The 11,156-nt window shown below is 39.1% G+C and overlaps 1 protein-coding gene across 1 annotated transcript; it reads right to left on the reverse strand.

Annotated features, from left to right (window-relative positions):
• Positions 1 to 1,225: 1,225 nt before the first annotated feature.
• LOC119287952 lies at positions 1,226 to 5,790 on the reverse strand. The gene is made up of 7 exons (XM_037567566.1): positions 5,572 to 5,790; positions 5,404 to 5,493; positions 5,164 to 5,318; positions 2,113 to 2,233; positions 1,892 to 2,011; positions 1,741 to 1,811; positions 1,226 to 1,675 (listed from the first exon to the last, which is right to left on the reverse strand). The coding sequence occupies exons 1-7, from the start codon at positions 5,788 to 5,790 to the stop codon at positions 1,444 to 1,446; spliced, it is 1,008 nt and encodes a 335-aa protein (XP_037423463.1). The 3' UTR covers positions 1,226 to 1,443.
• Positions 5,791 to 11,156: the final 5,366 nt, after the last annotated feature.

Here is an 11,156-nt window from a genome sequence, read left to right on the forward strand (position 1 = left end):
GTGGATATCTTGTAAACATCGATCCACCGTTTCTTTCAGTCATGGGAATGGGCAGCAGAGGACATTAGGTACATCAGGACGCCATTTCGCAGTCATAAGTATAGGCAAACGGCATTAGGTACAGCAAACACAATGTTCAACGGAATATATATCTCGGTACAGGCCCTCCCGAATCATCTAATGGGCAATGTCACATTCACAAGTAAGCACAAAAACACACCCTCTAGTGCTTTGAACAATCTAATAGCAAGCAATTTTTTATGCCAAGTAGAGTTGTCATCTGTGAGTTGTCACTGGACAGATAACAGAAGATTTCTTTACCTTCCATCAAGAGAATAGCTTTGCTAAAACAATGGAGATTCACTCTGACAAGGGTAAAGCAGAACCAGGGCTTGCATGCTTTTGCCATCGATTCATTTTTATTTCTCGGCGACCCCACTTCTTCTTTGCTACTAAGTTAAGATCTTGACTGACTGTACTTTTTACTTGTTGAAGATTCGTTGGTGATAAATGAATGGAACAAGTATATCTCTTCTGCCCTCACCGTTGCAGATAGAAAGAACTTCTCTTAGCTGGCATTCCTCTCACAGTTAATGTATAGCCAATCCACATGTTTTGTCTATTTAAGTGTTTGTCGTGGTAAGCAGTTGGTGTGATGTGCAAGTTTATCAACTTCAGCAAGCACATTATGTACAGGGTACAGAACAAACAGGAGCAACAGCAGCAAAGGGAGCGAAAACGGACCGTACACATGCCTCACTAGGGAATGGCTAGCAATTGAACAATGGGCCACTCAATAGTGGCCTAGTTATTTGCAGCACTAAGCTAGATTAATTGGGGGCCTGTTGACAGCAGTGCGAGGCTACGACGAGACAAAGACATAATGAGCTCAACTAGCTTGTGGTACGAACACTGGATTATTTTTGGGCAACATACGATGTAGTTGCGGTGTAACAAGACCATTTGCTCCAAAAGTTGGACCACCAGCCCTTAATGCCCACATAGTCCATTCATAAATCAAATGATTTCATGAAATAATATTCATAGTCTTTGTCTAGAAATGATCCACATATTTGGGGCTCAATTTCAGTTCGTGTCAACAGTTTTTGTACTCCACCTTTCAACTATTACTTTTCTAATTATTGCTTTGAATGTCCTTGCCACTTTGCAAAAAGTTCAAATGGTAACAATTCAAATGAAGCTGATTTGGAAGGAAGAAGGACGATGGCATGGACTTTTTTCATTTCCATATAATTTAACTAATCAGCATAAAAGAAAGATCCACAGAGCTGAGACTAGTAGTTTACTATATAAGTAAGTAGACAGAAAAAGAATGCCATCACCTTCAGTTTCACAACTACTGAAGAAAAAGCTAGACCTCATACATGACACAGGCCCAACAAAGTAACCTATATACAATACATGCTAGGGATCATTTGTACTTCAATCATCCTCCTCCGGCTTCACAAAGAACTCGATAAAAGCAATCCGGCTTGGCTGTTGAGCCCCTCCAGCAAAGTTATGGTAGGATTGCGTACCTAGCCTTGCAACTGAAACCAGGTGCTGGATTTTGAGCATCCCTCCCCTCCCAATCGTTACTTTACTCCCACGATTCTCCTTCAAGACGCTACTTGGAACATTTGAGGTAGTGGCACGAAGAAACTTGTACTTATACCTTGCAGAGAACTGTATGGTCAGCACAAAGAAGCATGCTGTAGATTTTAGGCGCAAGAGTTTTACCTGTAGGACAGTTCTTGGTCACACTGGAATGCAATTAGAAGATCGGTATTTGCATAGTAGGAGAATTCTATCTGCCAAATGGATTAAGTAGTATTTAGATATGGACACCAACGGAAGCTATCTGAATGACAGAAAGCAATTCATGACACACCTCCAAGTCACCATGCCCTTCGCCTTTAAATATTACTGAAGGGGGGTCTGGATGAAAATGAATCTGAATGCTGGAGCCTGGCCACTCAAGGTCATCAATTGATTCTTTCAGGATGGCAGACTGGCATTGTAATAGGTAAAAGATTAGTTCTGAGGCATTAAACGTTAGAACTCGTAGTGACGAATGCAACGAGAAAAGAATGGAGGAAGTATTGCAGGTACCTTAACAGTAAAAGTGACTGGAGTATTCCCTGCATGCTCAAAATGGTAATCCCAGGCGACAGTATCAGGAATTCTGGTTCTGATTTCTGCATGTATACATGCATCTGGAGACCCCACTGACCTGCACTTGTGTTACCAGAATGAAAAGCATGAGCAAAATGATTGACTTGCTTTCGTTGAAGTTCAGAAGAGGGATACATATAGCTCTGCTTGTAGCAGTTACAGAAACAGACGTGTACTGAATCGTGAATCATGGGCTAGTACAGGCTAGGACTAAGTCACGGAATAACTGAACATGACAAGCTAATGTAACAGTGCAGCACTGAATCAATGTATACAATTAACAGGCCCCTGCAGTATCAGCCGCCAGAGATACTGAGACTGGAGGGAAATTCCTGAAAAACTGCAGGAGTTGCTGGAGCCAGACAATCTCAGAAACTACGTGAGCAATAGCTCAGTATTCTGCTTCAGCCGATGAACAGGAAACAGTGTGCTGCCTCTTTGAAGACTATGGAATCAAATTATCACCTAAGAATACACAAAACTCAGAAGTAGAGCACCTAGTTTCAGAGCATCCAGCCCAGTCGGCATCTGAGCATGCTGTCAGAGAGGTAGGAGTGGAAGTGGTGAGATGCAGACCAAGGTTAAGAGATCCTTTAAGGTATCGAATTATTCGTTTGATAAGGTTGAGGTGAGGTTCGCGAGGATCATGCATAAACAGGCAGGCCTGCTGAACAGAATATGAAATTAGTTAGAGTTGCATATTGCAGGGCACCTGCAAGGCTGCGTTAAAAGGTTGGGTCAGAAACAGGGGAGCGACTAGAATCAAGCTTAGAACCGGTGTCAACTGGAGTGCGAGCAGTATAAAAAGTTGCCATTCCAGCTTTGTCGATGAGTTCAGAAATGTAGTGACGTTGAGAGAGAAAGAGACCAGAAGTGGATCTGCTAACAGAAATACCAAGGAAATGGTGAGGAGGACCTAGGTCAGTCATGGAGAATTCAGAATTGAGGGAATCAATGACGATGTTGAGAAATGCAGTGAGAACAACATCATCAACGTATAAAAGAAGGTAAGCAGTTTGAGTAGCTGAATGATAAATCAACAGAGAGCTATCAGATTTAGAAGCAGAGAAACCAATTCGCTGGATAAAGGTAGAAAACTGATGGAACCAAGCTCTAGGAGCTTGTTCTAGACCATATAGAGATTTTTTTAAGGAGACAAACATGATGAGGAAAAAAAGGGTTTTCAAAACCTTGAGGCTGTTGACAGCTTACTGTTTCTTGTAAGTATCCATGCAAAAAAAGGCATTTTTAACATCAAGTTGGTGAATAGGCTATGAGGACGATAGTGCAATGGATAAAACAATTTGAACAGTGCTTGGTTTAACTACAGAAGAGATGGTTTCCTCTAGTCTATACCTGTCTGCAGAGAATAACCTCTACATACCCATCTGCCTTTATAGCATGCAAGCGACCCATCTGCATGATATTTGTGCCTAAAAATCCATTTCCCAAAATCTAAATTAGCAGAGGAGGGCCTAGGAACAAGCTCCCATGTTTCGTTTTGAAGAAGAGTGTCATATTCAGAATACATCGCGTCTTTCCACTTTTGATCATGAAGGGCTGAGTGGTGACTTTTGGGTAGAGGAGAAATAGCATCTGTAGTAGCTACTCCCTCCGTTCACAAATATAAGATGTTTTGGATATTTCAATATAGACTACATACGAAGTGAAATGAGTGAACAAACACACTAAAACGTGTCTATATAGGTACCCAAATGGAACGGTCTTTATTTGTGTTGTTGGTTGGTCTTTCTCAACATGGTCTATAGCACGAAAAACCATTCTTTACAAGATAGGGCCTCCGATTCAAAAAAAGTTAGAACATTTTATATTTGTAAACGGAGGGAGTAGAAGATTAAGCCGACATACAGGGATGCCAAAACCATGCTTGGCTCGAGTGGTCAAGCGATGAGGATTAGACGGGATGGTAACAGTAATGGCACTGGCAGGAAGAGGTGGTGTGTTGGGAGAGGAGGGTTAAGAATAATAACTAGTGGAGGATGTTGTAGAAGGAGAGGACGTAGATTCAGATGCTGAAGCTGATAAGGGAAGAGATGGTGAAGAAATAGGTGTAGGTGGATTTTGAGGTGAAGAAATAGGTGTAGTAAGGTTGTGTGGTGTAGATAAGGTGTAGGTGAGGAGATATATGTTGGTCGTGATGAGGATGTACTAGGAGTAATGGAGGGTGGTTGCGGAAGCGTTGTAGTGGCGTGGCAAGAGGAGAAAGGAAAGGACGTCTCATCGAAGACAACATGGTGGCAAATAATTACACGGCCTGAGTCCAAGTCCAAACACCTATATCCATAGTCGTAGGTGCAAGCTTATGAGTGGTAGCTGTGATGTTAGGAAAACAGAGACACCGGATAGTCGTAGGAGCAAAATGATTGACTTGCTTTCATTGAAGTTCAGCAGAGGGATATATATAGCTCTGCTTGTAGCAGTTACAGAACAAGACGTGTATTGAATCGTGCATCGTGGGCTAGTACAGGCTAGGACTAAGTCACGGAATGACTGAACGTGACAAGCTAATGTAACAGTACAGCACTGAATCAATGTATACACTTAAGTACTTAACACAAAAAAGTCCGACGAGAACCGCCTGGCATTTGACCTTTTTATTTGTTTCACATTACTAAGTTACATCCATCTCCAGAATGAACTTAAATTTTGAGCTGAACACGAAGCTTGAACGTTTATTTGCTTTTGGTAAGGGTGGGAATGTAGTAAAGTGAGCTTTAGGAGCACGATTTATTGATCTCATCAAGTTTTAATATAAAGACGAACAAATGGCTATTTATACTTTATCCACCACAGTCACAGTATCCAAACACCTAGTGATTCACTAGATCAACTATATAAAGATTGCAATTCACAAATGCAACTTATCCGCCACGATTATGCAAATGTCTAATGGGTTATGATGTCAATTGACAGCATTACGAAGCAAAGACGAACAAAGAGAACCTAGTAGGCAGAGAAGATGCATGCCTGAGGAGAAGCTGCATGTCGGGGCCAGGGTACCGGATCTCGACAGGGGAGGCGAACCCGGGGACGGTAAACATGTTGAGGCAGTCGACGAGGAGCCCCAGGCTGAGGCCGAACCGTGGACGCCCCTCCGCCCCGTAGTCGTACTCCGCAAACAGCTGCAACGGTCAATCCCCGCTGAAATTCAACGGCCGGGATCGGGGAGGAATAAACGCAAACACCTGGCGGGCGCGCAGCACGAACCTCGGTCTTGAGGTAGACCTTGGCCTGGAGGCAGCCGCTCTCCTCCACGGTGACCACGATGCCGTGCTCCGACAGCTCCACCACCGCGCCCTGCGCGACGAGACCTTAGATGGAGCGTATGCGGCCAGCGTGCGGAGGAGATGAGAGGAGAGGGGGGCTGCTGCTGACCTGATGCTTGTTCCAGCGGACGCAGGAGAGGGCATCGACCATGCCATGGACGCAGTCCACCACGCACACCAGGTCCGGCGCCTCGTCGCCCTCGCCCTGCCCCTGGCCGGACGTCGTCGACGAGCTCATCCCCGTCGACCTGACCCACGCCTCGCCGCCGCCGCTGGATTCTCTTTTTCCCGCGACGGCGCGAAGCTGCTGCCCCTTCAGCTGGCCCATTCCTAGGGGTTCAGGCCTTGGATACTAAAAGGACCCTTCAATGGGCCTACCCATAAGCATTTACCTTTATGGGCAACTTTGCGGGGAGCTAGAATATGTTCATTGTGTATTTAAAAAATGCAAATGCCGTTTATACAAAAATGCTCGCTCTACTTTTAATAAATATTCATAGGTTGCAAAAATATGTAAGTGACATCTTCTGAAAAGGTTATCTGATGTAAGAAAAAATTTCTTGTACTTAAAATAATATATACGTTAAATTTATAAGATGTTAAAGCATCTGAAACGAAATTTCTGTGACATATGTTTCAAAAATATTATCCAGTATAAAAACATGTTTGCATAGTCCAAAAAAGTATATTGTATCATACAAAACATTATTCAAAGTTTAGTTCAAACATATTTCATATGAGATGTACTAGATATATACAAAACCAATGTACAATATGCATGAAAAAAGTAGACACACATGAAAACATATATATTTTTTAAAATATTAATCATGTATTTGCAAATGTTAAATGAGTGGAACAAAATGTTCCTGTTGTATACAGAAATTTTGTAATATGTATAAAAATGCAGACATGTGTTGCAGAGAAATGAAGAAAGAAACAAAGAAAATAAAAGAAAAATTGAAGAAGTAAAATTAAAATAAAGAGAAGAAAATGTGTGGAACAAACAAAGAAGAAAAAGACATGCTACAAATACTAGGCCGGTCCACAACCCACAAGAGGCTCGCCTCAAGCAACACCGAGAATGGCCTGGCCCAACAGAACCGCAGTCCTTGAGTGTTTATTTGTTTTTCTTTTGGTTCTTTTTTTCGTTTCCTTTTTTGCTTTCTTCTTTTACTTTTGCTTTGTCTTCCAAATATTCTAAATCTATATATTACGAAAAAACTTTACATATTTTTTAAAAAAATTCTGATAAAATATTTGGAAAATGACAAATGTGCATAGAAAAAAATGGTTCTCATGTATATGAAAATTATACAATGTCTATGAAAAAGTAGTTAATATAGAGAAAAATGGTAATCAACCATTTAATTTTTTTAATGAAGTATTTGAAAAATATTAATCAAGCATTTGGAAAACATAAAATGTGTAATGAAGAAATGTTTCTCATGTATATGAAAGAATTGTACAAAACATACACAAGTTGTCTAAAATAATGTTGATAATGTATTTAATAAATGTTAAACAAGTATAAGAAAATGTTTTTGATGTGTAGGAAAAATGTACAGCATACGTTGAATAAAAGTAGACATAAAAAATATACTCCCTCCGTCACATAATTTTTGAGACTACTTATAATAGTGCCAAAAAAGGTTTTATTTTATAGGACGGAGGGAGTATATTTCAAATTTAAATTCTATGTTTAAAAAATAAACTTGTATATAATAATGTAACTACTTTTAAAAAAATGCACATTTTGTGCTAAAACATTTATTACCACTAGAAAATATTTGTTGCACATTTGTAAAATGTTGATCATGTATTCCAAAAAGTGTTCAAAGCATTTATTTAAGAAAACTATATATCACCTACTTAGACAATGTTCAACATGTACCAAAACAATGTTTCACGTGTACACCAAGAATGTGCATTATATATTAGAAAAAGTGACACCCGGACGAAAACCGACAAAGATACAAAAGCGAAGAAACTAAATTGTGCAAACCAAAGAAAAATAAATGCAAAAGAGTGCAAACCACAAAAACCGAGTAAGAAACCAAAGAAAAATCAAGAAACTCATTAAAACCAAAATGAAAAAAGAAAACAAAAACTGACACAAAACAGTTGAAAACGAAGCAAAATGATGGATAACTTTGGAAAGCAATTGGAAATGGGTCAGCCTAAGGAAACCGATAAAGAAACAAAAAGACAGAAAAGAAAAAGGAAAAAAATTGAAGAAACATGCATCGAATGTTGTCAACCACCAAGCGAGCGAGCGCGGACGAAAAAATTGCAATTGGTCAGCCTATTAGTGTACGACCACAAAAAATGTTCAGGCGAGACGAGAGCTAATCTCACTATAAGAGCGATATAGCTCTCACGCGCTGTAAGCGAGAATCTTGCTCAATTTTGCAGCCAGGGTAATTTCCTGGATGCCCAAACGACGCGAGAACTGTATCTCGCTTATAGCAAGAGCGGCGTACGCTGCAGCATGGTTTTCCCGCACACCGGGCCGACCCACTTTTCTTCTCGGTTTTGTTTAGTTTCTTGATTCGTTTTCTCTTCTTTTCTTTGTTTTTTCTGTTTTTATTTGTTTCTTTTCGGGTGCTCACAGTTTTTTTCCCTTCTCTCATCTTTGTTTTTATTTTGGTTTTGTTGGTTTCACTGTTTTTTTCTTTCTTATAATCTTTTTTCATTGGTTTTATTTCTTTCTTTCTTTATTTTTATCATATTACTTTGCTTCTTTCTCAGTTTTTACTGTTATTTATCTTCTACAGTGGTTTCTTCAAAAAAATTTCCTTTGGTTTCTGTATTATCTTTTTGGTTTTCTTTACTTTTGTTCATTAGTTTTCTTCGGTTTCTTGGTTTTCATTGGATTTTTTATCTTTTCATTTATTTCTCGATTTTGCTGTATTTTTGTCTTCTATTTTTCTCGATTTTTTTAGTATTTTTATTTTTGGGTTTTAACTATTTTTGTTCTTTTGCATTGGTTTTCAACCGTTTTATGTTTTGGTTTTTTGTTTTATTTTTTTATTTCGGCTTTCTTTGATTTTCTTTATTTCCTTGGCAATTTTCATCAGTTACTCTTTTGTTCAATACATTTCTATTTATCTAGTACACGATGTGCATTTTTAGTGTACACATGAAGTACTTTGTTGACACACGTGGAACATGTAGATACACGATGCACATTTTTTCCTTAAACACATGTTTTAAACACTTTTTTGAATACATAGACGACATTTTTCAAATACATGGTGAATATATTTTTAATGGCAGTAAGTATTCGTATAATCAGGAATATTTTATAGACATGATCTCTTCTTTTATTTAATGTATTTTGTCCAATTGTTGTATACACCTAGAATAATTCTTTATACACTTTTGACATTTTTCAACACATGATCAACATTTTTTTTATGTACTCCATATTGTATTTGTTTGTATATATTATTCGTGTACATGATAATAAATGTTTCCTATTCACATTTAGCATTTTAAAAATTCTTGAAACAAATTTTGAGATGCTTGATTTACATTTTTAGATGCTTGATAAATTCATGATAAAACATTTTCACACAAATTGCATATTTATTTGTATACATTTTTCTTTTACGTGTGTGACATGTAAAATAAAAAAAATTGATGCAATCCATGTGTTTCATATATAATAAAAAAATTATGTAGAATGTGGTTCCTGCATTTTGACAGCAAAAAGGGTGAATTCCTGATGTGTTCTGTACTCCTGCCCTTTTCTCCTGGCCACACGGCAACCAAAAACGAAAGGACGGACGACGACGACGATGCTGTTTGGTTGGAGAGTGGAGGCTTGCTTGGAGGTGGTTGTGGCGCGTCAATTCGCGCGCGACTCCTGTGTCTCCCTACCTTCCCCGGTGGTCTCGGTCTCTCGTCGCCTTTGCCGACCCGATCGATCGCGCACGCCCACGTACGCCCGGGTTGACAATGGGCCAATGGCAATTGGGTATCCGATCGACCGAGCTCCACCATGAACCAAAAACAATTACTGCATGGTTCCCCTAAAACAACAGGTACTATCTCTGTCTCGGTGAATAAGTCATTCGCGTAGTTCTAGGTTGACGATTTAAGTATCTAAATATGTATTATATGTGACAAAAATATATATATTTAGAAACTATATCCTTGTAGAAATCTAGTGATGTACTTTCTATAGCATATAACACATATTTAATTGCTCAAATCGATGACCTAGAACTACGCGAATGACTTATTCACCTAAACAGAGGTAGTACGGTGATTGTTACAGTAGCAGAGTAATTAAGTCGCGTGTTCTTTAACCTTTTAGCGGAGCATTTATCAACTAGTACGGTGATTGTTACAGTAGCGGAGCATTTGTCAACTAAACGGAGAGAGTAGTAAACCTGGTGGACGCGCTTACCCCCGAGCGGCCGGTCCCTCTCCGTTGGAAGTGGATCCTCTAATATGAAGAAGAGAAGTCACCTAAGCTATAATTCCCTTACTTCCCTCCTTCGCATCCATATGATTAAGGCTAAAATGACTTTATTAAATTTGTAAATTACAAATCTAATGTATACATTTACAAAAATTACATACAAACAAAATTATGATGTAATAAAAGTAATTTTAAATTTATTTACATGAACAGTAACCACGCACATAACCTGCTACAGTAGCTAAATTCAATATTTGCTATAGTGCCCCTGACTTTCCTTCTTTGTTTTGCACTAGATTGCACTGTAGCTTAGGTGACTTTCCTCCTTAATATTAGAGGATCCACTTCCCTCTCCGTTAAGTACGTACTGCAGCGATTTGGTATCATGGCTTGTGACTTCTCCCAGAACCATTTTTTCCTGCAGGTACATGCACGCATCCGAGCTAGTACTACCTCATTTTCAGTTTATATGACTTAATTCGGAAATCTTATCAATTAAGGTAGATGATGAGTAGTGAAATAGTTTTTGGCGTTTACAAAAGCACTCAATTTATGTGCTCGTTTTCCTCAAAAAAGTTGTATTTAACAATGCATTAATTGCAATGGATGCATGCATAAAGTGTAAGCATTGGTCAATTTTCTCTTAATGAAAAAATGGCCTTAGACACGAAACAGACTATGCGATTTGTGAATGATACACTGTGCATGCATCAGCAAACAGAAAAAAACAATTGCCTCCTGCATGTACATGCGCTGCTGGCGCTACCACATGTGATCGTGCATGCAACGGTTGTAATTTCGCCGAGTGTATAGCAGCTCTGTTTCTTTTTTAATGCACATTGTAATCTGATCATGTGATGGAGAACAATCAAACTGAGACTTATCAAACGTAGACCTAAAAAGTTTGAAATAAGCTCTATAAACTGAAAAGAAGGGAGTAGTAATGTGCATGATGATGCATGTGCCAAACTAATTAATCAGGTTGTCATGCATGGCTCATGACTGTACGGCCGAGGTAATCGCGCGCGAGCTGTGTCGACCCGTTAAGGCTGGTTGTAATGGGAAGTATCATATACTAGTATCATGCATATGATACTAGTGTATGATACTACCTCCTTAATGCATAGTATCATATAATAGTACCATGTAGTACTCCCTCCGTCTAGATGAGTAAGTCATTTTAGGATGTGCACCGTGACCAAGGAGGAGGGGAAAACGAGAGACCTTAATGTTTATTTGCAAATTAATAGCATTGCATGCAA

Source organism: Triticum dicoccoides, chromosome 4A (genome assembly GCF_002162155.2).
Source record: "Triticum dicoccoides isolate Atlit2015 ecotype Zavitan chromosome 4A, WEW_v2.0, whole genome shotgun sequence".
NCBI lineage: Eukaryota > Viridiplantae > Streptophyta > Magnoliopsida > Poales > Poaceae > Triticum > Triticum dicoccoides.